General features: G+C 44.5%; 1 protein-coding gene across 4 annotated transcripts; it reads right to left on the reverse strand.

The window, feature by feature from the left end:
* Nucleotides 1-829: 829 nt before the first annotated feature.
* On the reverse strand, nucleotides 830-12,385 carry MTFR1L (mitochondrial fission regulator 1 like). Of its 4 annotated transcripts, none has more exons than XM_030218003.1 (7): nucleotides 12,196-12,385; nucleotides 11,940-12,056; nucleotides 10,419-10,523; nucleotides 9,660-9,769; nucleotides 9,222-9,433; nucleotides 7,597-7,909; nucleotides 830-3,289 (listed from the first exon to the last, which is right to left on the reverse strand). In XM_030218003.1, exons 2-7 carry the CDS (start codon nucleotides 11,955-11,957, stop codon nucleotides 3,187-3,189), a joined length of 861 nt encoding a protein of 286 aa, XP_030073863.1. In that variant the 5' UTR covers nucleotides 11,958-12,056; nucleotides 12,196-12,385; the 3' UTR covers nucleotides 830-3,186. The 4 variants fall into 4 exon arrangements, with proteins under 4 accessions (XP_030073863.1, XP_030073860.1, XP_030073861.1 ...); XM_030218000.1 differs by having other exon boundaries at nucleotides 7,597-7,930; nucleotides 12,196-12,384; XM_030218001.1 differs by having other exon boundaries at nucleotides 7,597-7,930; nucleotides 11,940-12,025; nucleotides 12,144-12,384.
* Nucleotides 12,386-27,986: the final 15,601 nt, after the last annotated feature.

The raw sequence follows: 27,986 nt of genomic DNA on the forward strand, positions 1-27,986 counted from the left end.
TAGCCCCAGTCCTTTTTATACTGAATTGCTGTTGGTTAAGCAGTTGCCATGCTTTGTTTAGGATGAGCCCTTTATCTTCACTAAGGTGGGGGGTCTTTTACTAAAAAAGATTAGCTCGTTATCTGCAGCATGGCCCAAAGGAATAAAATGGGCCCTGATGCAAATAACTCCTAGCAAGACACTCAATTGATTCTTCTCAGCCACCAAGGATCTTCTTTTGCTGAGAAGAGGCAACAGAAATGGCAAAGACACCCTACTAACTTCAATGGAGACAAAGGCCTCCTGCTAAACAAAGCATGGCAACCACTCATTCAAAAGAAATTCAGTGTAAAAAGGACTGGGCCCAAGGACAATTGTCTTTCTGCACCCCCCCCCCCCCCCCCCCCCTTCCTAAAGTTTTTAGAATATGACCCACAGGAATTCCCCCCCAACTGTCCCAATGAATTTCCAGCCCCATTCCCGTCAATTTAAAATCATGACCAATGAACTTTCCTACCAAAATCTCCTTCCTTCCTAAGGAAACTACCCATCTCAAAACCCTAGCCAATCGTATTTGAGAACCCACTATAAAGACAAAGTGCAGCCCTCCCAGTAGACCCTGGGATCTTGCCAGGTACTTGTGACCTGGATTGGCCACTGTTGGAAACAGGATACTAGGCTTGATGGCCCTTCTGCTCCACTACGGCAAATGCCTATGTTCTGACCCTGCAGGAAGCCCAGAGTCTGCTAGCTGCAACCATCGGTTCCACTTATGCAGATGCGGCAAGACCCAGCTAACTGCAACAACCATGCCACCAGCCGCAGAAGCTTAAGAACAATTTTTGATCTGTTATCAGACTAGTTCTAAATAAATTGATTCAAATCTGTTTTTCATTTATTGTATAAGCAAATAATAGCAAACAAGGGTATAAGTACTAATGCCTCGTGTTTTTATGGCAAGTTCATACTAGAAAAATACAATTTACAAAATAATTTATTTATATGTTTATTAAAATTACCTTTAACCAAAATGCCTCTATTTTCCAGTCCATAGTACCACATTCTGTACTGTTTACCTAAAATGCACCATACAAAAATGTATGTACTCAAGGCCCTTCTAAATACAGTCAGTCTTTCAAGGCAAAAACCAAAACTTGCACTTAACACAGTATTGCCTAATCTACTTCCTGGTATACATAAGGCTGTGCATAGTACAGAAAACTGCCTACCTTGATGATTTTAGACTTCGAATAGGTCAAAAAATATCGCAAGCAGTTTTCCTTAAACAAAAATGTTAAAATATGACCTATAATGTAGAACTTTCTGAAACTCTCTTGGGGCCCTGTTTACTAAACCGCACTAGCGTTTTTAGTGCCCGCTAAAACTAGAGACACCCTTAGGAATATATGGGAGTCTCTAGCATCTAGTGCATGCTAAAAATGCTACTGCACCTTAGTAAACAGGGCCCTTGGTTTGGTGCATGAAAACAGGCAGAAATTACAAAGATACCCTTTTTTTGTAGCATGGCATGTAACAGAGCTAGTTTTTGAAGCATCACATCTAGTGACTAGAACAGACACACTATCTCATCAAAACCCTAGTTTTGTAGCTTGGACCAGATGTCAGCTTTGTAAAATATATGTAAAGCTTGAAATGTGCTGGACTGCAAAGTCCCTTCTTGCAACTTAAAAAAAAAAAAAAAAAGACTTACAAAATTGTTTTTCATTATATTTTGAAGACAGTTTCAAAATCATTTACTAAGGTAAAGCAAGAAACGGGTACAGACTTCCACAGCATGTCTGCTTTGATTTAGAGATGGACAAAAGGGGGGGGGGGGGGGGGTAGAGATTAACATCTTCAAATCTTCATGCAATATTTTATAAAGAAAACATTTTGCTGCATAAAAATGCAGATGAGAAGTTTGGAGGTACTTTAACTGACAGATTTTACAGGTAACCCTGTGTAGTTTTCTCTTTGAAAGTTAGCTACAAGGGCTGTAGGTTCAAAGTGACACTGGACAGTGCAGTAATAGGGGCTATTAAAAATGGCACTATATATTTCTTGCAGATTAACAGTTACTCAAGTTTCTTTATTAGTACTATGGATCTAGCTCCAAGGCTGTTCCCAGAAAATCCTTTTTGAATAAGACCCTGTCTCTGAACATTTCTCACATAGTAAACGATGGAGAGGGAGTGAGGTTCTTCTAATGGTTTAGACAGAGCTTCCATACAAGAACTTAAGAAGTCACTTTATGAAAATGTTGACTGGAGTGGAGAAAAACTCACACAGATTTTTCTTCTCCCACACTGCAGTGGGAAGAGCAGGCTGGCTACACCTGGATATGCTACAAGAAAGAATCTTCACACAACCAGGGCCTGAAGGTCAGCTGGAATAGACATTTTTTCTTTGCTCTGCTACCTGGGATATTTAAGGAACTAATTTTTAAGCGGAGAACTAAATGCATAGGCCATGTAATTGGTGTATTGTTCCATACGGGCACCCATGACTTTATTAGGAAACTTTGTGTGATGTTTGCTAACCTATTAACGAACAGCTTCCAATCAGAATAAACTGGTGGCTTCTAGCAATTGTAGGGACGCTATAAGAGTAGGACATTTATACACTGCATATGGCAGACCAAAGATTAACATTTGGAGAGGTGCTGAGTGTATATGATAAATAGGCATTTGGCCAAGGCTCTAGTTGCATGTGTGTATAAATAACAGCTGATAGAAGAAAACTATTTACGCATTTGAGATAGATAACCTGTTACTGAAGACTTTGGAGCTACACCGGAAGTGTTTTGGGGTTTTTTTTTTTTGACGTGCAATACAGTATGGACATAAACATGAAAAATGTAACAAGATTTTCTCCATTAAACCTATCCAGTCTCCCAAAATCAAAGCATCTCAAGCTGTTGGAAAACCCATTTTCTCCAACAGGAATCGTTCTCTTTACCTTAAAAAGCTAGGTTTCAAGAAACAAACTAAAACGTGGGCCCCGTTGGTGAAAGGCACTACAAAACTGCCTTACGATGCTCTTGTGGGGGTCACAGGCCTCAGGTGATTGCCCTGTGGCTATGAGGTACTCACTAATTCAAAAAAAAAAAAAACCGACACCTTTCCTTTCAATAACAAGTAAAGGTGAACTAGGTGCTTGCAGGGGTGTAACATGCTCCTTATATAGTTCTAAACTATTCAATACTTATTAATTCCTATCTCCCTCCTTCAGAGCAAATTTTCGTCTTACAACTTCCGAGATAAGATTAATGGGGTCTTCTTCCTTCAGTGAAGTTTGATTCCTGCCAGACCTATAAGAGAGAAAAATCTAATTTAGTAACAGCATTTCTCATCTAATGATACCTACCTGCGTAATTCAGCAATTCTTGGTACATGATCATACATTAGAATACGGGTATTATTTACTAACAGTTAACGAGGTCTGTGATAAATAGTGTGCAGGACACCTCAGGGTCAAAAAAGTTAAAACCAAGTCAAATCAACTTTTGCTCCTTTCATAGTAACATAGTAGATGACGGCAGAAAAAGACCCGCACGGTCCATCCAGTCTGCCCAACAAGACAAACTCATATGTGCTAGTTTTTGTGTATATCTTACCTTGATTTGTAACTGTCATCTTCAAGGCACAGACCGTATAAGTCTGCCCAGCACTATCCCTCCCCCCCCTCCCACCACCGGTTCTGGCACAGACCGTATAAGTCTGCCCAGCACTATCACCAGCCCCGCCTCCCACCACCAGCTCTTAGCACTAAGGAAATCAATTGGAAAGGTGTCCAAACTTTTGTACAAGCTATACTCACTATTATTTTTGACACAATCATCAAATGTAGAAATTAGGTCTTGCCTGATAATTTTCTTTCCATTAGTACTTTCCACATTTCCAGAACCTATGGGATAGTTGTGTCCATCAACAAGCAGGTGGAGATAGAGAACTGAAAACTGAGCCGAGACGTCTCTCTTGGCACCCAGTTCAGCTAAACAACTTGCTAACCTAACACTAGCAAGATGAGCAAACGTGTGGACCTCTCATCTCTGGACAATTTGTAGAGAAGAGATATGCAGGAAGCCCCATGCAAGGTGACAGTCATTATTTAACCCATTACTTCGCGCCATCTAAACATCTCAGAAACCTCGAGGAGGCTGTGGAATAGTGGGAAGGACTAATGGAAAGAAAATCATCAGGTTAAGACCTAATTTCTCCTTCCATTACGTAGCTCACCACTATTCCAGAACCTGTGGGATGTTCAAAAGCAATCCCTAGAGTGGGTAGGAGCCTGGTGCCACTGAGGACCAGAGCCCCAAAACTAGCTTCCGAGCGTGGCTTGGCAAAGGTATGCCGCGTCGACCATGTCGCCACCTTGCAAATATCCACCGGAGACAGTAAGGTAGCCTCCGCCCAGGATGTCACAGTACACCTCATAAAATAAGCCCGCAAGGCCTTAGGAGCCTGCTTCCTCACAAGCAAATAAGCTAACACGATAAGTCTCCTTCAGCCATCTACCAATTGTGGGATTGGAAGCCATAAGGCCAAGCCTCTGTTTACCAAAAAGCACAAACAGTCTGATTTACAAAACTCATTCATGATTTCCAGATATCTAATGAGGGCTCTACGTACATTGAGAAACTTCAAGGAAGAATACTGAGCCTTTTCGTCACTCTGCAAAAAGGATGGAAGCTCCAGTTTCAAGGGTCAGAGGATTTGATATACCACCTTTCTGTGGTACAGCCAAAGCGGTACTCTCTCTGTCCCTAGTGGGCTCACAATCTAAGTTTTGTACCTTGGGCAATGGAGGATTAAGCAATTGGTCGAGATGAAATAGTGATACCACTGTCGGAAGAAAGGAAGGAACCGTGCACAGGGAGATCCCTGCCTCCAAAAAGAAAAGAAAGGGACCCTGACAAGACAGCCTGAAGCCCCAAAACCCTACATGCCAACGCAACAGCCACCAAGAACATTATCTTTAGCGCAACATCTTTCAAAGAGATCCAGAGGAATTTAAAAGGAGGCTTCTGAAGAGCCCAAAGCACTAAATTAAAGTTCCACTCGACATGGCATATGAAAGGGAGGCCGCAAACAGCCTGCTCCCTGCAAGAATTGAATGATATCCAGGTGAGCTGCATGAGAAGTCTTCTGTAGTCGGCCCCTGAAACAGGCTAAACCCACAACCATTTCTGAAGACCGGCTTGGAGAAACGTTAGGATGTGTGTGATCTAAGCAGAGAAGGGAGAAAGTCCATGCTCAGACCACCAGCCCTGAACGTCCTCCACACCTTCGCATACATCATGAATGTATAGCGTTTCCAAGCCTGAAGACGGTAGCAATGATCGAATCAGAATAGCCTTTTCGTCTCAGCCAAGCCTTTTCAATGACCAAGCTGTAAGACCAAAAGGGTATGGATTCACTATGAGCACTGGACCTTGCTTCAGTAGGCCGTGCACCTGTGGAAGTACAGAAGCGGAGAACCCCATCGGTCCACTATCAGCTGAAGCCCCTGGCTGGATCCCATTCTCCTGGGTTCAAGGAGTGCCTGCTGACAAAGGCCATCTCTACATTCAAGGACCCTGTGATGTAAGCTGCCGACAAACCGGGGGTTCCTTCGTTCCTGGCCGTGCGAACAGGTACTGCTAGACCACCAGGGATAGTGGCGTAAGGAGAGGGGAGGTGACGGGGGAGGGAAGTTGATGAGGGGAAGAAAAATCTCTGTTTCCTGGCCCGGAGCGCTGCTGCTAGCTGCCCGGCTGCATCGTGTCTGAGTCCGGCTCTCGGCGATTCAAAATGGCCGCTGAGAGTTGAAGCTGCCTCGCGAGACTTCAACTCTCGGCGGCCATTTTGAAATGCCGAGAGCCGGAATCCCACACGATGCAGCAAGGCACCTACCAGCACCGCTACGGCCAGGAAAGAGGGGGGTCTTTCTTTCCTGCCCCAACCGAACAGGTACCTCTAGACCAACAGGGACACAACCGTAAGGGGAGGGGAAAGGAGTCCGGTGCCGGCTAGGGCCCGTTTCATCAAAGGCAGAAACGGGCCTTTTTTACTAGTTAAAAATATATCATCCTTTGGGAGCATTATGTTCAGCAGAAAATAATTTATTAGATATACTATCTGCGCTCTACCACCTTTGAGGTTGAAGGCCCAGGCCTATGGAATTTCTTACCTTTTGACTTACGCAAGGTTGAACAAATTCTGATATTTTACAAGCAAAGGCCTATTTTAAAAAGCCTTTTCATTAAAATTAGGTATTCATTGTGCGATTTATGAATAATAAAGGAACAGTTTTTGGAAATTATGAGATGTTTTATAAGATTATTATATGGCGTTATATCAGGTGTGATTATGATGATATCCTGTGGTCAATTTATTACGTTATGTATATTGTGTATGTTTTACCACTGTAATCCTCCAAGAATTTCAAAACGGGGAAGGATATAAATGTTTTTATAAATACATAAATAGTACAGAGGCTCTCAGCCCAGTTCGCAAAACACACATAGCCAGGTTTTCAGGATATTCACAATGAATAGATACGTGGATAAAAAAAAAAATATTTATTAAAAATAGGTGGAAATAAAATTAGAAAGCCCGATATTTCCACCTATTTTTAATAAATATTATTTTTTGCATTCACGTATCCTACTAGGACTAGGGAGCATGCGATGAAACTACAGTGTAGTAAATTTAAAACAAATAAGAAGAACGTTTTCTTCACCCAACGCATAATTAAACTCTGGAATTCGTTGCCGGAGAACGTGGTGAAGGCGGTTAGCTTGGCAGAGTTTAAAAAGGGGTTAGACAGTTTCCTAAAGGACAAGTCCATAAACCACTACTAAATGGACTTGGGAAAAATCCACAATTCCAGGAATAACATGTATAGAATGTTTGCACGTTTGGGAAGCTTGCTAGATGCCCTTGGCCTGGATTGGCTGCTGTCGTGGACAGGATGCTGGGCTCGATGGACCCTTGGTCTTTTCCCAGTGTGGCATTACTTATGTACTTATGTCCTCTACTTGGCTCACTTTTATTACATAGAGCAGTGATTTAACCTATTGTGATGTCATAGTGGCTCATTCCACCAATAAGAGCCAACCTCATTAGTGATGTCACAATGGCTTGATTGTATAGAATGTTTGTACGTTTGGGAAGCTTGCCAGGTGCCCTTGGCCTGGATTGGCCGCTGTCGTGGACAGGATGCTGGGCTCGATGGACCCTTGGTCTTTTCCCAGTGTGGCATTACTTATGGTTGTTTTCCATCTTGGAATTTGCAGATCGGTTACCCTGTTGTTTTCTTGGATATTCACAATGAATATGCAGGAGAAATTTATGTGTACTACTTCCACTGTAGGCAAATTTATCTCATGCATATTCATTGTGGATTTTTTGAAAACCTGACTGGCTAGGTGTGTCCCAAAGACTTGGTTAAAATCTACTGACATAGATATAATGTTCTGAGATCACTAAATTCCCCCTCCCCTCCCCGATACTTATGCAATGGAAAAAACAGACCCAGACCTAGCAAGTAGTGGATTATGCATCTCCTAGCTCTTCCAGGATGTTTTATCTATATGATCAGAATCATTTCTTGTAAGATTTCTGTACTTACCAGTCCTTATTCTGTTTCATCCTATGAATGTCCTTAAGAATGCCCATCATGTCCGCAAAACTATTGGACTTTGAAAGAGACAAAGACTCCTCCTCTTCCCCAGCGACATTTGTGTCTTTTTGTCCTTGAGCAGCAAAATCTGATGCAGTAAAATCTGATGTCGAAGCACCAAACAGAGAGACAGATGACAGTTCTGGGCTGTCCAATTCTTCCTCCTCCGTGATGTCACTGATGACAAAAGAGGTGGTTGACTGAAGCGGGGATCCAAGACACGGCAACGATGAAGACAGGTTTGAACTTCCTGATGGGAAATCTGGGAGCATTAAAGTGGAAGCTGAAACACAAACAAGTATACATACAGTCTGAAATTAATACAGCTAATTCAGTCTTCTAAATACAGTATCAGAAGGGAGAATAATAAAAATTTAGTTCTAGGAAGAAGTTCTTTGTCCCCTCCACCTTCCCCTACTTAAGACATTAGCTAAAGTACCATTGCTGTTTGGTTTCCAGTCATCTCCTGGACAACAGCAGCAAATCCCCCCCCCCCCCCATATGTGACTCATAGCAGCAAGCAGTTTTAAAGTGCTGACTGCCACAGGCTGAATATTCAATGTCCAGTCACTGGTACTGAAGATCTGGGTCAACCATGGACACAGAAGTTATGCAGGTGCCGACTCCTACATGACTCTGCCCACAGATCGTCTTGACACTAATTACATAGCGCGGTAGTGGTCAGAGGGGGATTTTCAGCTGCACTGTGGGGGTTCAGTGCCACTGAATATCCAGAGGCAGCCCACTAATTGCGGTTTAAGCAGTTAAGAGTGTTTTCAGCCTGCTTAAACCCCTTTGTAAATGAGTTACATGAAAATGTATCAGGCACCAAAGGACTAATATAAATCACAGATTTACTTTTTTAATATATTAAATGAACACATTCCCAATACACTATCTTAACTATAGAACATTACAAACCAGCTGATCATGGAAAGTGTGCTATCTAAAGAATATAGTAATTTAGTAGATGACAGCAGATAAAGACCTGCACGGTCCATCCAGTCTGCTCAATAAGATAAACCTATAGCATATGGTATGATATGATATTACATGTGCATACTTGATCTTGATCTGTCTTTGTCATTTTTGGGGCACAGACCCTATAAGTCCGCCCAGTACTGGCTTTATTCCCCAACTACTGGACTTGCTATCGAAACCACACTCCAGCCCATCCAGATCTGTACAACCATGATTGGGGCACAGACCGTAGTATTCTGCCCAGCACTGGCCTTTATTACCATCTAAGCAACACTATGTTTGTTTTGATTCCATTCTCATTCCATATTAGGATTCCTTTGTGTTTATCCCACACATTTTTCAATTCTGCTATCGTTTTTGTCTCCACCACTTCCTACGGGAAGGCATTCAAGGTGGCTACCACTCTCTCCGCAAAAAGGCACAAATTTCATTAACTCTGCAGCAGCCAAGAGAAGCAAAGCGCTCTGCAAAGACCATCATCAGTTTAAGTGTAATGAGACAGTGAGAGTGAAAATTCTTAGGAGAGACTAGCTTTGGTCAGTCTGTTACTTCTTTCAGCAGATGAGTATTTTAGGACAGTGGTCTGCTCGCACCTGAATCTCCAGCTACAATTTTAGCAATCTGGCTTCGCAAGTGACTCAGCTCATCCTGCAGCCGTGCCGTCCGATTAAGACCAGAAAAGCCTGGTTTCTTCAGGGCACTTGAGGTTTCCTCTTTAATTCTTAGATTAGGCACTGATGAATTCCTCTGCATCACCAGCAGGGGGCTGGGCTTCCACTTATACTTCAGTGGTCTAGTGTCACTCCTAAAACAAAACCATTAGAAAAAATGTCACTACATGTAAGAAAAGAAAAACATTTACCGGAGTTCTGACAGTCTCCTCCACCAGCTGAGAACACAAATTCCATTTTGAGACTGGTTACCTCACACAGATTACTTCCCTGATAACCTTCAATGTGGAAGCAACAAAACTCATTTTAACACACACACTCACTGAATAGTACTTTATGCTGCAACAAAACATAGCATACCTGACTCTAGCATACGTTTCATCTTCATCTGCTGCAATCCAAGCAATATCAGCCAATGTGGGTACAAAAGGGGCATCACACAAATATATCTCAGATATGTCTGGGAGGACCTACAAGAACCAAATATAGTTAAGTTCCAAACTATTATCTGTTTATATTCAGATTCAACAATAAGCCTCACATGTATCACAGCAGAGATACCGTATTTTTCCGACTATAAGACGCACTTTTTTCCCCCAAAATTTGGGAGGAAAATGGGGGGTGCGTCTTATAGTCCGAAGGTAGCGTTTTTGGACCTCCGTCCCGTACTTACACGATTCCATGTTCCCTGGTGGTCTAGTGACGTCGGGGCAGGAAAGAGCCCCCTCTTTCCTGCCCATCGCGCTGCTCTCCGTGCTCCTCAATGCTTTCTGACGGTCTCGGCGAGATTCAAAATGGCCGCCGAGACTTCAATTCTCGGCGGCCATTTTGAATCTCGCCGAGACAGTCAGGCAGCAATGCATACAGGAGTATGGAGAGCAGCGCGCTGGGCAGGAAAGAGGGGGCTCTTTCCTGCCCCGACGTCACTAGACCACCAGGGAACATGGAATCGTGTAAGTACGGGACGGAGGTCCAAAACTCGGACAAGACGCACCGGAGCACCTAGGTTTTAGAGGAGGGAAAGAGGAAAAAATTTTTTTTCCTATTTCCCTCCTCTAAAACCTAGGTGCGTCTTATGGTCCGAAAAATACGGTAAATCAAACCAAACCTTTTCCATACCTCAAAATGAGCTCTAGGGCAAGGTTTCAAAGGAAGATTTGACCCAATTCTTCTTACAACACTGCGGGCTGAGCCATAGGGTTTGTTTTGCCACACTGGAATAGTCTGTGGAAGAAAAAGATTTATCAAAGGCCATAACCTGAAGGAAATGCCCCAATAGTAGTCCATACTATCTTCAATTTCAAATTAAACTGAGCGCATCAGCCAAACAAAATACCTCATATTCAAAGTTAATTTAAAGAAGATATCAATATGCAAGCAGATATCATGTCAACTCAACAGTTAAGGGCCAGAATGAGAAAAATCAGAAGTGGATATTAAAATCCATTCCACATTTTAACATGCCAAATCAATGTTCTTTGTAATTCATGACCCTTAACCCTTTATCTGTCATCACATCACAATCAGACATAAAACTGACACCTGTTTTAATATTGGTGGGGACTAGAAGCAATGAGGCAAAGTGAAGAATGCATCATTTATTTACTTGATAGTGATATTTATCAGATTATACGCCTGTATACCTTATTGCCCATGCCACAAGAATCAGAAAAGTGTCCTTTGATGTGTTCTGTTTTTTTTATTTTTTTAAGAGTGAAGCATGAAACTAATAGCCAGAGCCTGTCAGAAAATGAGGGCGATTGTTAAGGTCCATGATTATATCTTATTAAGGTTAAAAACTAAATGTTTGATTGGGTACGATATTTGAAATCCCTGAAAGCTGTTTATTTATTTGTTCTATCTAACCCAGAGGTATCTAATAAAGAGGAAACTGATGCAGCCTTGGGTGATTTATTTACTCCTAAGTATTGGTGGGTGGACTACCTACCGTCTTATTTATTTATTGCATTTGTATCCCACATTTCCCCACTTATTTGCAGGCTCAATGTGGCTTACATAGTTTTGTTAACATTGTCGTTCAAGGATATCGGACACAGTTAGTATAGTGCAGAGATTCGGTAGGGAAGAGAGAAGGAGGAGGGAGTGGTTAGGGTGGTTACAGAAGGTGGGCTTTCATAACTGAGTGGGTTGGTGAGGTGGATTATTGAGGTTGGTTCTCATTGTAGGCTTTGTTGAAGAAGTATGTCTTCAGCGATTTGGGAGGGATAAATATACCCTAAAAATTAAACAGCGTGTGGAGCATACCTCTGGGATGGGTAAAACAAATAAATAAAGCTTTCCAAAACCATAAGCTGAACAGTTATTTATCATCTGCTTGGAAAACTACTATCATGTTTTATCATTACCATGCTCTAACATGAATTATCATGCTTTATCATTATCTGCCTTACAATATTTGCTTGTTATTCTACTATCCTGCTTTATCATTATCATGTTACCCAAGATCCTTATGCAATACTAAATGTATAATTTCTTATATATTTCCACTATCCATGATGTATTGTAAGCCACATTGAGCCTGCAAAGAGGTGGGAAAATGTGGGATACAAATGCAACAAATGGCTGGTGCCCAGGACGGCGCAGAATCGGACTTGGGTTTGCCGCCCCTCCCCCACTTACAGCCGCGCCTGTGTCCATGGCAGAGGCCGCACGCGCTGGCCCGGGCAGAAGGGGGATCCGGGGCACATCGGCCACTTCTTAGCTCATCTTTCAGCACAGCAGCAGTCGGGCTTCCTCCTTGGGAAACGGAGAAACCAAAAGTCAACGAGAACGCTGTAAGCAAGAGAAAGCGATTTACCGGAACCCCCCCTCCCCTCCCCCAACAAATACGCCAAGCCTGGGAGCGGAGTCCGGATCCGGCCCCCCTTCCACTCACCGCTTCACGCGCGGGCGACCGGCCAAGCGATATAACGGGACTCAGAGCTGGCGCGCGCGCTGCCCGCGTCCACGGTGACCTCTTACGCACCACGCAACGACCCGCCGGTCCGCCAAGCTCACAGGCACAACCCGCCGCGGCCGCCGCCAACCACCACCGCCCCCTCCCCTTTCAGCGGTCCAAAGGACAGGTCGTCCGTTCTGCCGGACGTGACGTCACCGCGCTTTTGCGTAACGCGTCCTTTCCTGCCTTCAAAGGTGACGGAGGAGGTAAAAGAAAGAGAGAGACGACGCGTCTCCATGGCGACGACTGCGTGGGTGGGTGGGTTCTGGAGCGCAGTTAGGGTTCTACTATATACCCCGTCCTTGCCGGACTCCACCAGTCCGGTTTTTCAAGACAGCCACTATGAATGCACAAATTTACAGGCACTACTTCCACTAGTGAGGTAATTAAATTCGCCGATGACACAAAATTATTCAGGGTCGTCAAGTCGCAGGAGGAATGTGAACGATTACAGGAGGACCTTGCGAGACTGGGAGAATGGGCGTGCAAGTGGCAGATGAAGTTCAATGTTGACAAGTGCAAAGTGATGCATGTGGGTAAGAGGAACCCGAATTATAGCTACGTCTTGCAAGGTTCCGCGTTAGGAGTTACAGATCAAGAAAGGGATCTGGGTGTTGTCGTCGATGATACGCTGAAACCTTCTGCTCAGTGTGCTGCTGCGGCTAGGAAAGCGAATAGAATGTTGGGTGTTATTAGGAAGGGTATGGAGTCCAGGTGTGCGGATGTTATAATGCCGTTGTATCGCTCCATGGTGCGACCGCACCTGGAGTATTGTGTTCAGTACTGGTCTCCGTATCTCAAAAAAGATATAGTAGAATTGGAAAAGGTACAGCGAAGGGCGACGAAAATGATAGTGGGGATGGGACGACTTTCCTATGAAGAGAGGCTGAGAAGGCTAGGGCTTTTCAGCTTGGAGAAGAGACGGCTGAGGGGAGATATGATAGAAGTGTATAAAATAATGAGTGGAATGGATCGGGTGGATGTGAAGCGACTGTTCACGCTATCCAAAAATACTAGGACTAGAGGGCATGAGTTGAAGCTACAGTGTGGTAAATTTAAAACGAATCGGAGAAAATTTTTCTTCACCCAACGTGTAATTAGACTCTGGAATTCGTTGCCGGAGAACGTGGTACGGGCGGTTAGCTTGACGGAGTTTAAAAAGGGGTTAGATTCCTAAAGGACAAGTCCATAGACCGCTATTAAATGGACTTGGAAAAATTCCGCATTTTTAGGTATAACTTGTCTGGAATGTTTTTACGTTTGGGGAGCGTGCCAGGTGCCCTTGACCTGGATTGGCCACTGTTGGTGACAGGATGCTGGGCTAGATGGACCTTTGGTCTTTCCCAGTATGGCACTACTTATGTACTTATGTACTTATATGCAAATCTAGCTCATTCATATTTAATATGAGCAGAACCGCAGCCTTGTCCTATTCCTCCCATCTCCTCCCCATGGAAGGTGGCCCTCTGTCAACAGGGAGATATTGAAGTGTGGAGGAGTGGCCTAGCGGTTAGGGTGGTGGACTTTGGTCCTGAGGAACTGAGTTCGATTTCCACTTCAGGCACAGGCAGCTCCTTGTGACTCTGGGCAAGTCACTTAACCCTCCATTGCCCCATGTCAGCCGCATTGAGCCTGCCATGAGTGGGAAAGCGCAGGGTACAAATGGAACAAAAATAAAATAGATACTATTGGAGATTCTACATGGAATGTTGCTATTCCACTAGCAACATTCCATGTAGAAGGCTGCGCAGGCTTCTGTTTCTGTGAGTCTGTCGTCCTGCACGTACGTGCAGGACGTCAGACTCACAGAAGCAGAAGCCTGCGCGGCCACATTGGTGATCTGCAAGGGCCGACTTCTACATGGAATGTTGCTAGTGGAATAGCAACATTCCATGTAGAATCTCAAATAGTAGCAATAGTGGAGGAGTGGACTTTGGTCCTGGGGAACTGAGTTTGATTCCCACTTCAGGCACAGGCAGCTCCTTGTGACTCTGGGCAAGTCACTTAACCCTCCATTGCCCCATGTAAGCCGCATTGAGCCTGCCATGAGTGGGAAAGCGCAGGGTACAAATGGAACAAAAATAAAATATATACTATTGGAGATTGAATGTTGCTGTTCCACTATGTAGAAGCCTGCGCGGCCACATTGGTGATCTGCAAGGGCCGACTTCTACATGGAATGTTGCTAGTGGAATAGCAACATTCCATGTAGAATCTCAAATAGTAGCAGCAGTGGAGGAGTGGCCTAGTGGTTAGGGTGGTGGACTTTGGTCCTGGGGAACTGAGTTGGATTCCCACTTCAGGCACAGGCAGCTCTTTGTGACTCTGGGCAAGTCACTTAACCCTCCATTGCCCCATGTAAGCAGCGGGGTACAAATGTACCAAAAAAAAAAAAGTCAGAAAATTCATCACAGCGTGTTGTATGGTCTGGATTAAGACAACAGGTACTGCCTGTATCCAACCAACATAAGGTAGATCACATATTCTGTAAAATAAATATGAGCTTTACTCAGTGCCTATAACATTTGCAGAATAAGAGATGATTTCAAAATCAAGACATCCAGGCAGAGGGCATGTTATCCACGTCCCCATACTTTTTACCTCAGTGACCTGTAACAGAGTCTGTAGGTAAAAAGTATCTGCAAACTTTGAGTGTCTTTGGCGCGCTGGCATTTTTTAGCACACATTAAAAATAGGTACGCACTGAACACTAATGACGCCAATGTATTCCTATGGGCATCTTTAGCATTTAGCACAGGGGCGTAGCTATGTGGGGCCACGGGGGCCTGGGGCCCCGTAGATTTTGCCCTGGACCCCCCTGCCAACGACCCTCTCAACGCCCCCCCTCCCGCCACCAACCCGCCGTCAACCTGCTGTCACCGTCGCCTACCTTTGCTAGCGGGGGACCCCAACCCCCGCCAGCCGAGGTCCTCTTCTTCCTTCGTTCTGTTTCTGAGTCTGACAGACGTCAGAGTAGCCATAGACGTCAGACTCAGAAACAGAACGAAGGAAGAAGAGGACCTCGGCTGGCGGGGGTTGGGGGTCCCCCGCCAGCAAAAGTAGGCAATGGCGGGGGAGGGTTGGCGGTGTGAGGGTGGGTCGAGAGGGTTGTCGGCAGGGGGGGGGGGTCAAAGTTGTTGTTGGTGGTGGTGGCGGGGGGGGGGGGGGCTGAAACGTGCCCCCTCACCCCAGGCTCTGGACCCCTCTCCCGCCGAAGTCTGGCTACGCTTCTGGTTTAGCACACGCCTATTTTCAACGTGCACAAAAAACACCAGCATGCCTAAGTCAAAGACCTCCTTTGCAAACTACCCATGTTTTGAAAACTGCTTGCAGTCTGAGAGGACGGCTAATGCTATCCTACAGCACAGCCAAGTCTTCTCCCACTCCCAAACAATGATGCCGAAGAAACAGTCCTCCACTGCTGAAGACCAGGCACCCCAGCCAAACACCAGGCACTTCAGCCGAAGACCAGGCACCCCAGCGACACCAGCCAGAATTTCTTTAGCTTTTTCTGCCCAAGCCAGCAAGCGCTCTTCTTTCCACCATCAGTTCCTCTTCTCTTGCTTCCAGAGAAGTATTTTCAATAGGCCAGTATCATCTGTGAACAGAAGGGGCTCAATATTCAGAGTGATTTAAGTGGGCTGGAGAGGCTCTGGCCTGCTTAAATCACAGTGAGCCACCCAAACACTGATATTCAGGGGCACCAAACCAGGCAGTACTGCTGAATATTATCTTTGACCGTCCGTGATAAGAGTGGGTAGGTCAGGGGCAGTACAAGGGACGGCAATAGGGAAGAGCTGGCAGTTATGCGAGTGACAGCTATAGTGCCAGGGCCTGCATAACAAACCCGGCCAAATTAGGAAACCTTGTCCAGGTTAAGTATGCGAGTCTCGACACTGAATAACAGCTGAGACCAGCATAACCATTTTTTCGCTCTTTTAAGCTCCCCGATCCACCTCCCGGCCTCCAAAAATAAGTACATAAGTACATAAGTAGTGCCATACTGGGAAAGACCAAAGGTCCATCTAGCCCAGCATCCTGTCACCGACAGTGGCCAATCCAGGTCAAGGGCACCTGGCACGCTCCCCAAACGTAAAAACATTCCAGACAAGTTATACCTAAAAATGCGGAATTTTTCCAAGTCCATTTAATAGCGGTCTATGGACTTGTCCTTTAGGAATCTATCTAACCCCTTTTTAAACTCCGTCAAGCTAACCGCCCGTACCACGTTCTCCGGCAACGAATTCCAGAGTCTAATTACACGTTGGGTGAAGAAAAATTTTCTCCGATTCGTTTTAAATTTACCACACTGTAGCTTCAACTCATGCCCTCTAGTCCTATTATTTTGGATAGCGTGAACAGTCGCTTCACATCCACCCGATCCATCCACTCATTATTTTATACACTTCTATCATATCTCCCCTCAGCCGTCTCTTCTCCAAGCTGAAAAGCCCTAGCCTTCTCAGCCTCTCTTCATAGGAAAGTCGTCCCATCCCCATTATCATTTTCGTCGCCCTTCGCTGTACCTTTTCCAATTCTACTATATCTTTTTTGAGATACGGAGACCAGTACTGAACACAATACTCCAGGTGCGGTCGCACCATGGAGCGATACAACGGCATTATAACATCCGCACACCTGGACTCCATACCCTTCCTAATAACACCCAACATTCTATTTGCTTTCCTAGCCGCAGCAGCACACTGAGCAGAAGGTTTCAGCGTATCATCGACGACGACACCCAGATCCCTTTCTTGATCCGTAACTCCTAACGCGGAACCTTGCAAGACGTAGCTATAATTCGGGTTCCTCTTACCCACATGCATCACTTTGCACTTGTCAACATTGAACTTCATCTGCCACTTGCACGCCCATTCTCCCAGTCTCGCAAGGTCCTCCTGTAATCGTTCACATTCCTCCTGCGACTTGACGACCCTGAATAATTTTGTGTCATCGGCGAATTTAATTACCTCACTAGTTATTCCCATCTCTAGGTCATTTATAAATACATTAAAAAGCAACGGACCCAGCACAGACCCCTGCGGGACCCCACTAACTACCCTCCTCCACTGAGAATACTGGCCACGCAATCCTACTCTCTGCTTCCTATCTTTCAACCAGTTCTTAATCCATAATAATACCCTACCTCCGATTCCATGACTCTGCAATTTCTTCAGGAGTCTTTCGTGCGGCACTTTGTCAAACGCCTTCTGAAAATCCAGATATACAATATCAACCGGCTCCCCATTGTCCACATGTTTGCTTACCCCCTCAAAAAAATGCATTAGATTGGTGAGGCAAGACTTCCCTTCACTAAATCCGTGCTGACTTTGTCTCATCAGTCCATGTTTTTGTATATGCTCTGCAATTTTATTCTTAATAATAGCCTCCACCATCTTGCCCGGCACCGACGTCAGACTCACCGGTCTATAATTTCCCAGATCTCCTCTGGAACCTTTCTTAAAAATCGGAGTAACATTGGCTACCCTCCAGTCTTCCGGTATTACACTCGTTTTTAGGGACAGATTGCATATTTCTAACAGTAGCTCCGCAAGTTCATTTTTTAGTTCTATTAATACTCTGGGATGAATACCATCAGGTCCCGGTGATTTACTACTCTTCAGCTTGCTGAACTGACCCATTACATCCTCCAAGGTTACAGAGAATTTGTTTAGTTTCTCCGACTCCCCCGCTTCAAATATTCTTTCCGGCACCGGTGTCCCCCCCAAATCCTCCTCGGTGAAGACCGAAGCAAAGAATTCATTTAATTTCTCCGCTACGGCTTTGTCCTCCTTGATCGCCCCTTTAACACCATTTTCGTCCAGCGGCCCAACCGACTCTTTGGCCGGTTTCCTGCTTTTAATGTATCTAAAAAAGTTTTTACTATGTATTTTTGCTTCCAACGCTAATTTCTTCTCAAAGTCCTTTTTTGCCCTCCTTATCTCCGCTTTGCATTTGGCTTGGCATTCCTTATGATCTATCCTGTTACTTTCAGTTGGTTCTCTTCTCCACTTTCTGAAGGATTGTTTTTTGGCTCTAATGATTTCCTTTATCTTACTGTTTAGCCACGCCGGCTGACGTTTAGTCTTTTTTCCCTTTTTTCTAATACGTGGAATATATTTGTCCTGAACCTCCAGGATGGTGTTTTTAAACAGCATCCACGCCTGATGCAAGTTTTTTACTCTGCGAGCTGCTCCTTTCAGTCTTTTTTTCACCATTTTTCTCATTTTGTCGTAATCACCTTTTCTATAGTTAAACGCTAGCGTACTTGATTTCCTAGTTTCACTTCCTTCAATGCCAATATCAAAACCGATCATATTATGATCACTGTTATCAAGCGGCCCTCGTATCGTTACCCCCTGCACTAGATCATGAGCACCACTAAGGACTAAGTCTAGTATTTTTCCTTCTCTTGTCGGCTCCTGAACTAGCTGTTCCATGAAGCTGTCCTTGATTTCATCAAGAAATCTTATGTCCCTTGCGTGTACAGATGTTACATTACCCCAGTCTATATGCGGGTAATTGAAATCCCCCATTATTATTGTGTTGCCCAGTTTGTTTGCGTCCCTGATTTCCTTTAACATTTCCGCATCCGTCTGTTCGTCCTGGCCAGGCGGACGGTAGTACACTCCTATCACTATCCTTTTCCCCTTTGCACATGGAATTTCAATCCACAGTGATTCCAAGGAGTGTTTTGCTTCCTGCAGAATTTTCAATCTATTTGATTCAAGGCTCTCGTTAATATACAATGCTACCCCTCCACCAATCCGATTCACCCTATCACTACGATATAATTTGTACCCCGGTATGACAGTGTCCCACTGGTTATCCTCCTTCCACCAGGTCTCAGAGATGCCTATTATATCTAATTTTTCATTTAGTGCAATATATTCTAACTCCCCCATCTTATTTCTTAGGCTCCTGGCATTCGCATATAGACATTTCAAACTATGTTTGTTGTTCCTAAGTACATCATGCTTAGTACTTGACAGTATTAATTGGCAATCTTTTGTCTGATTTTTATTGTTATTTAAAGATACCCGATCTACTACAATCTCTTTTGCAACCTCACTATCAGGATACTCTATCTTCCCTGTTATGGTGATATCTTTGAAAGATACCTTATCCCGAACCATGCTCTTTTGAGCGACTGTCGGCCTTCCCCCCATTTCTAGTTTAAAATCTCCCCCCTCTCCCTAGTCCAAGGTGGGATGTGGTAACAGTGGTTAGCGTATCTGGGTTTTAAAAAGGTTTGGACAAATTCCTGGAGGAAAAGTCCATAGTCTTCTATTGAGACAGACATGGGAAGTAACTGCTTGCCCTGGGATTTGTAGTATGGAGTGTTGCCATGATTTGGGTTTCTGCCAGGTACTTGTGACCTGGCTTGGCCATTGTTTGGAAAACAGGATACTGGGCTAGATGGACCATTGGTCTGACCCAGTATGGCTACTCTTATGTTTTTATGAGACACAACCCCCCTCTCCCCAGAATGGCCTCTACCCCCCCCCCCCCCCCAGACCTACCTAATATCCCTAGTGGTCCAAATGGGAGCAGGAGTGAAGCCCTCTTGTTCTTGCCCCGTGCGACTGCCTTTAGAAAATGGCTGCCACAACCTCTCACGACAGCCTCGAAGGACTACACAGGAATCTGAATATCGGCCGAAGATGTCCTAGAAGCTGAATTTTGAGTGCCATTCATAGAGTCCCTCCATACCACCTATGCAAACCCCTACAGAATACTGCTTAGGTGCCAGTTTTGAGTCTATTATTTTTATTTATTTTTTTATTTATTGCACTTGTATCCCACATTTTCCCACCTATTTGCAGGCTCAATGTGGCTTACAATACCTGTAATGGCAACGCCATTCCAGGTTACAGAAATACATTTGGTGTTAAAAAGATGACAAGAGTAGTAAACTTAACATATCGATCTGATCAGACAGTTGAAGGAAAAATAAAGACATTCATAATCAGGGAGGCGTAGTGGTGTGTTGTAGTTGTTATGGATTTTCGTGGTAAGCTTTGGTGAAGAGAGAGGTTTTCAACGATTTGCCGAAGTTAGTTATTTCATTGATTGTTTTTAGGTGTTTTGGAAGAGCATTCCACAACTGCGTGCTCATGTAGGAAAAGCTAGACGCGTGTGTCAGTTTGTATTTTAATCCTTTGCAGTGTTCTGTACATTTACACGCATTAATGGGCCATAAATCCAGACACTCCGTTACAAGCTGCTGTTCAGATCTGTAGCACCGAGGATCATCAGATTAATGGAGACCATTTTTCTACAGATTGATCTTTTAGTCAGTACACTCCATTAAATCATATTACTGGGGCATCGTTTACTTGTCCTTTGCAAACAGACGTTGGTGAGGCCCCACCTGGAGTATTGTGTTCAGTTTTGGAGGCCGTACCTTGCGAAGGATGTTAAAAAAATGGAAGCGGTGCAAAGAAAAGCTACGAAGATGGTATGGGAGTTGCTTTCCAAGACGTATGAAGAGAGACTTGCTGACCTGAACATGTATACTCTGGAGGAAAGGAGGAACAGGGGTGATATGATACAGACGTTCAAATATTTGAAAGGTATTAATCCGCAAACGAATCTTTTCCGGAGATGGGAAAGCGGTAGAACGAGAGAACATGAAATGAGATTGAAGGGGGGCAGACTCAAAAAAGATGTCAGGAAGTATTTTTTCATGGAGAGGGTGGTGGACGCTTGGAATGCTCTCCCGCGGGAGGTGGTGGAGATGAAAACGGTAACGGAATTCAAACATGCGTGGGATAGGCATAAAGGAATCCTGTGCAGAAGGAATGGATCCACAGAAGCTTAGCTGAAATTGGGTGGCGGGGTGAAGAGGGGTTGGTGGTTGAGAGGCTAGGATAGGGGAGGGCAGACTTATACGGGGTCTGTGCCGGAGCCGGTGATGGGAGGTGGGACTGGTGGTTGGGAGGCGGGAAATACTGCTGGACAGACTTATATGGTCTGTGCCCTGAAAAAGACAGGTACAAATCAAGGTAAGGTATACACATATGAGTTTATCGTGGGCAGACTAGATGGACCGTGCTGGTCTTTTTCTGCTGTCATCTACTATGTTACTATGTAAACAGGAAGGACAATCATAGCTCCTCAGCTGGGGAGATGTTAAGCCAGCCCTGGCTTTACTCCACTGTTTGCAGAGAGCAAGTCTCCCTATTCAATCCCAATTCCCTGCATGCGATGGGGTAAAGCCAGAACTGGCTCCGTCTGTGGCCCATGAACATGGAACTCTATGGTTACCCTACTTATAAGGACCCCTTCAAGGCAAAAATAAAACAAGACAAGATAATCATTTTATGGATATTATCAGTTCCCTTGTCGCCCAGTAACTCAGCTAATGAAATGCATAGCACAGGTCTATCTAATTGCTCAGTGAAGACATATGAAAAGTTCTATTAAAAGATTGTCAAAGGAATTAACAATGCATTCCCACGACGCAAATCAGAGATTCATAATGGGAAGTAACGTTGTTATGTATTATTTTATGACTGAGCTCGTTCTGTAATAGAAACAATTGACTCATTATCAGAAGGTCCCAATGAAGATACATTTCTTGCAACAAGAACATCTGAAAATCTTATTTCATTCAATGTAATCAGGCCTGGCAGTTTCACTTTGTTCCTGCTACAGAGCTTCCCCCCTACCTTTAATGTTGTAGGAAACAGGTCTGTTCTCTCTTGGGCGTCCTTCCCTTTTATTTCTCTGTATTATCTGAATAGAATATAGCTCCCCAAACTATATGTTTCCATTTCTTGCTGTTTTATTTATTGTGATCTATTAACCACCTTTTTGAAAGAGATTCACTCAAGATGGAGAATAGCAGGTAAATAAGTCAAAATAACATTCTTTTTTTTTTGTTTTGTTTTACTGCTGGTGATGGGTTTGGGGTAAACAGTGGACATGATCCTGTACTGCCTGGAATATAGGTGGTGGTAGGGGGTTCACTCACACACTAATGGGGAAATTAACGCATGGCCATTAACACTGGAAATGGATCTGGAGGGTGGAACTTAGTGGGAGGGTGCTGAGATGATCGAGTTTTTACTGAGGAGCCCTTGGATTCCTGTGGATAGTCTTGAAGTTCAGCAAGGTGGGGAGGGGTTGCTTCAAATGTTGGGCTATATTAGCAGCACCATCGATATAGGAGGGGGGAGGGATAGAGGTACTTGTTTGATCTACTAGTGTTTCATTGGATGTTTATTGTTGTTTCATATCATGTTTACCTGCAACATTTCAATGATGATGGGTAAGTATTGGGAGAGTGGGGTGAAAATTTGTAAAAGTTGATGATGGCTCTATTATTCAGCTTTTGTGGCGTCTGCCTTGATTTTGGAACCACTGTACATATTTGACATGTCATAATAAAAATGCTGAAACTAATACTGGAAATAGAAAAATCGGCCATTTTACTCCTGTGGCAAAAATGGCCTTAGCATAAGTACATAAGTATTGCCATACTGGGAAAGACCAAAGGTACATCAAGTCCAGCATCCTGTTTCCAACAGTGGCCAATCCAGGTCACAAATACCTGGCAAGATACCCAAAAAGTACAAAACATTTATACTGCTTATCAAAGAAATATTTTCCCCAAGTCCAATTTAATAATGGTCTATGGATTTTTCCTTTAGGAAGCTGTCCAAACCTTTTTAAAACTCCGCTAAGTTAACCGCCTTTACCACATTCTCTGGCAACGAATTCCAGAGTTTAATTACACATTGATCGAAGAAAAATTTCTCCAATTTGTTTTAAATTTACCACATTGTAGCTTCATCACATGCCCCCTCGTCCTAGTATTTTTGGAAAGCGTAAACAGATGCTTCACATCTACCCATTCAACTCCACTCATTATTTTATAGACCTCTATCATATCTCCCCTCAGCCGCCTTTTCTCCAAGCTGAAGAGCCCTAGCTGCTTTAGACTTTCCTCATAGGGAAGTCATCCCTTCTCTTTTATCATTTTTGTCACCCTTCTCTTCACCTTTTCTAATTCCACTATATCTTTTTTGAGATGCGGTCGCACCATAGAGCGATACAAAGGCATTATAACATCCTCATTTTTGTTTTCCATTCCTTTCCTAATAATACCTAACATTCTATTTGCTTTCTTAGCCGCAGCAGCACACTGAGCAGAAGGTTTCAACGTATCATCAACGATGACGCCTAGATCCCTTTCTTGGTCCGTGACTCCTAATGTAGAACCTTGCATGACGTAGCTATAATTCGGGTTTCTCTTTCCCACATGCATCACTTTACACTTGCTCACATTAAACGTCATCTACCATTTAGATGCCCAGTCTCGTAAGGTACTCTTCTAATTTTTCACAATCCTCCCGCAATTTAACGACTTTGAATAACTTTGTGTCATCAGCAAATTTAATTACCTCACTAGTTACTCCCATCTCTAGGTCATTTATAAATATATAAAAAAGCAGCGGTCCCAACACAGAGCCCTGGGGAACCCCACTAACTACCCTTCTCCATTGAGAATACTGACCATTTAACCCTACTCTCTGTTTTCTATCTTTTAACCAGTTTTTAATCCACAATAGAACACTACCTCCTATCCCATGACTCTCCATTTTCCTCTGCAGTCTTTCATGAAGTACTTTGTCAAATGCCTTCTGAAAATCCAGATACAAAATATCAACCGGCTCACCTTTATCCACATGTTTGTTCACCCCATCAAAGAAATGTAGTAGATTGGTGAGGCAAGATTTCCCTTCACTAAATCCACGTTGATTTGTCTCATTAATCCATGCTTTTGAATATGCTCTGTAATTTTTTTCTTAATAATAGGCTCTACCATTTTGCCCGGCACCAACGTCAGACTCACCGGTCTATAATTTCCCGGATCTCCTCTGGAACCTTTTTAAAAAATCGGCGTTACATTGGCTACCCTTCAATCTTCCGGTACCATGCTCAATTTTAAGGATAAATTACATATTACTAACAATAGCTCCGCAAGCTCATTTTTCAGTTCTATCAGTACTCTGGGATGAATACCATCCGGTCCAGGAGATTTGCTACTCTTCAGTTTGTAGAACTGCCCCATTACATCCTCCATGTTTACAGAAAATTCATTACGTTTCTCCGACTCATCAGCTTCGAATATCATTTCTGGCACCGGTATCCCACCCAAATCTTCCTCGGTAAAGACCAAAGCAAAGAATTCATTTAATCTCTCCGCTACGGCTTTGTCTTCCCTGATCACCCCTTTTACTCCTCGGTCATCTAGCGGTCCAACCAATTCTTTTGCCAGCTTCCTGCTTTTAATATACCTAATGACCCGTATAAGGACACACTAAGGCCACCTTGTACCTCAGTTTGATGGAAGGGCCCCTTCGTTGGGGAATGGGAACTAATCAGGTCATGGGCGGAGAATGGGTGTAGTAAATTTAAAACAAATCAGAGAAAACATTTCTTCACCCAACGCATAATTAAACTCTGGAATTCGTTGCTGGAGAACATGGTGAAGGCGGTTAGCTTAGCAGAGTTTAAAAGGGGGTTAGACGGTTTCCTAAAGGACAAGTCCATAAACCACTACTAAATGGACTTGGGAAAAATCCACAATTCCAGGAATAACATGTATAGAATGTTTGTACGTTTGGGAAGCTTGCCAGGTGCCCTTGGCCTGGATTGGCCGCTGTCGTGGACAGGATGCTGGGCTCGATGGACCCTTGGTCTTTTCCCAGTGTGGCATTACTTATGTACTTATGTCCTCTACTTGGCTCACTTTTATTACATAGAGCAGTGATTTAACCTATTGTGATGTCATAGTGGCTCATTCCACCAATAAGAGCCAACCTCATTAGTGATGTCACAATGGCTTGATTGTATAGAATGTTTGTACGTTTGGGAAGCTTGCCAGGTGCCCTTGGCCTGGATTGGCTGCTGTCATGGACAGGATGCTGGGCTCGATGGACCCTTGGTCTTTTCCCAGTGTGGCATTACTTATGTACTTATGACTGCGGTACTTACCGGACACTGTCACTGGTGGGTTCACGTAGCGCTGCCCTTTTACTAAGCTAGAATAAAAGAAGCCCTGCGGTAGCATTGGCGTATAGATTTAACCGTGTGCCAATGCCCCTTTTACTGCAGAAGGTAAAAGGCAAAACTAAAAAAAAAGAAAAAGGATACGTTACGTGGCAAGTGCACATTTGTCATTTCCAGGGGGGAGCCCTTACCAGTGCCTATTTGGGAGCATTAACCTGGTGGTAATCGGGCAGCAACCGGAAAACAGAAGAACCCTCGTAGCCACACAGACAAATCAGTCACAACAAGGGCGACGAAAAAAAGGAGGGGACAGCAGACGATGTACAAACTTGCACCTTTATTGAACATCCAGGACTCGACGCGAGTCGTGTTTCGGCCCACAGGGGCCTTCCTCAGGAGTCTCTTGGATTGGATATCTGCTGATAATGAGATGATACCCAAAATGATGTAGGTCAGGGGCGTATCTGACCTTCAGCAGTAGGGGGGGCCAGAGCCAAGGTGAGGGGGCACATTTTAGCCCCCCCCTGGTGCCGCCACCACTCCCCACCGCCGCCATCATCGCCAACACCCCCCCCCCCCCGCCGTGCAGGACGTCAGACTCAGAAACCTGAAAGGAAGGAAGAAGACTTGGGCTGGCAGGGGATGGGGTTCCCGCCAGCCCAGGTAGGCGACGGCGAGTGAGCGGGCAGGCGAGCGGGCAGGGGGGGGGTCGATGGCAGGGGGGTCCAGGGCCAAATCTATGGGGGCCCTGGCCCCCGTGGCCCCATAGCAGCGACGCCCCTGATGTAGGTATGTTCAATACCTTGCTATATGCCTTACAAAACACCTCATAAAACGCTTGAACTCAGTTTGTACTTCAGAGAGTTCAAGCGTTTTATGAGGTGTTTTGTAAGGCATACAGCAAGATTTTTTTTCGTCACCCTTCTTGTGACTGATTTGTTTGGTAACCGGGCAGCACCACCGAGTAAGCCCCTGGCAGTAAAAATAAATTCCTCTATTGCTGAAAATGGCATGCGCTGGGAGCGGCACCACTGCCATCTCTTGCAGAAGGCTGGTGGGATTGGCGTGCGACAATGTCACGGTAGCCTCTACCCCGGCATTGTAAAAGGGACCCTTAATGCACGCTACTGAACATTTGTGTGCGGTGACTTCCGAGAAGATGCTGGGCACAACCCCCAACAAATACCACACAGCTTTGCACTAACTTCATGTTCTTTTGTACTTTGAAGGCACTGTAGGTGCAAAAACTTAGCACATCTTAGTAAATATGCCCCAACATTGAGAGCATAAATCCTTTGAATACCGAGCTCGATATTAGTAAACATGGTATTGAGATTTTGTAAATAGTTGAGGAAGACTTCCTGAAAACTAGATGCTAAAGCCCTCAGGGCCACAGTTAGTCATCATGGCTGGCAAGAGCCAATCCAGCCTCAAATCCTGACAGGTTTTACTTTTATTTGTATGAATTCACATCATATTTACATGGGAATAGTTCATAAGTTTCCCCCACGAATGGTCTGGTGTCCTCCGTTATCATGAAACCCAGACTGATTTTTTGTAATGAACTAATGCTGAAATAATAAAAAAAAAATCTAATATAATAATTCGCACCTCCAATGTTCTGAAGCTGAATCCGTGGCAGCGTGGCAGTGAAGCCGTGTAGCGTTCGCAGGGTTTGTAATCGCCCCGCCCTCGAGGGAACTCTGTACAGTTGCCATGGAAAGAAACACGACGTCAGAAGGAGAAGGGACCAACCACAGGTTCACACTCGCTCATATAATATTCACCCACCGGAAGTTCGCTCCCTCCCTCCGAGTTCCAGAGTCGTCGTCCGTCCCCCCTCCCTCCCAATTCCAGGGTCATCGTCTGTCCCTCCCTCCCTCCCTTCCAGTTCCAGGCCCCCTCCCTCCGAATTTTAAAAGTCATCCTGACTTACCTCGCGCGGTAAAAAGCGTGCAGGCTCGGCATTTACTTCAGTTTTCCCTTCTCTGTCTCTCAGCTCTGGTCCCGCCCTCATTTCCTGTTTCCGCAAGGGCGGGACCAGAGCTGAGAGACAGAGAAGGGAAAACTGAAGTAAGTGCCGAGCCTGCACGCTTTTTACCACTGCTGCCGGCCACTGTAACCCCGACGAAATCAGGATGACTTTTAAAATTCAGAGGGAGGAGGCCTGGAGCTGGAAGGGAGGGAGGGAGGGAGGGACGAAGACCTTGGAACTGGGAAGGGAGGAGGGACCCTGGAACTGGGAGGGAGGGAGAGGGGGACCCTGGAATTGGGAGGGAGGGTAATGGCAGAAGGTGATTGCCTTGCTAGCACCCATTTCATTTCAATGAGAAACGGGCTTTTTTTATTACTAGTATATATATATATATATAAAAGAAAAAAAATAAAATTTACAGTTATGCAGGCTGCTAAATAAACGATTGTTGCTGAGATGCACTGGCTATCTTAGTTTCACATTCCAAGCACCCGTCAACATCACGGTAGTCAGTACTTACACACAACTGAAGTGCACAGGCGGAAAAAAAGGAACACAGAACAGGTAACTTTGCAAAAATTATATTCAAATTCTAGAAACCAATTTTAAACTCAAGTCAAACAATGTACAGGTTAAGAGCTGCTTAAAGCAGTACAGCTGGTAAACACTGTGTGTCAGAATCAGTAAGACAAAGAGTTATCATACAATGGCTCAGAGTCACAGAGCTACA

The sequence above is a fragment of the Microcaecilia unicolor genome, chromosome 11 (genome assembly GCF_901765095.1).
Source record: "Microcaecilia unicolor chromosome 11, aMicUni1.1, whole genome shotgun sequence".
NCBI classification, from domain to species: Eukaryota; Metazoa; Chordata; class Amphibia; order Gymnophiona; family Siphonopidae; genus Microcaecilia; species Microcaecilia unicolor.

Excerpts from the sequence above, each read along its gene's own strand:
- MTFR1L (XM_030218000.1), bottom strand. Across the intron at positions 9,770-10,418 it reads GCCCTAGAGCTCATTTTGAG|GTCCTCCCAGACATATCTGA; the intron begins GTATGGAAAAGG and ends TGGTTCTTGTAG. Across the intron at positions 3,290-7,596 it reads ATGAAACAGAATAAGGACTG|GTCTGGCAGGAATCAAACTT; the intron begins GTAAGTACAGAA and ends TCTCTCTTATAG.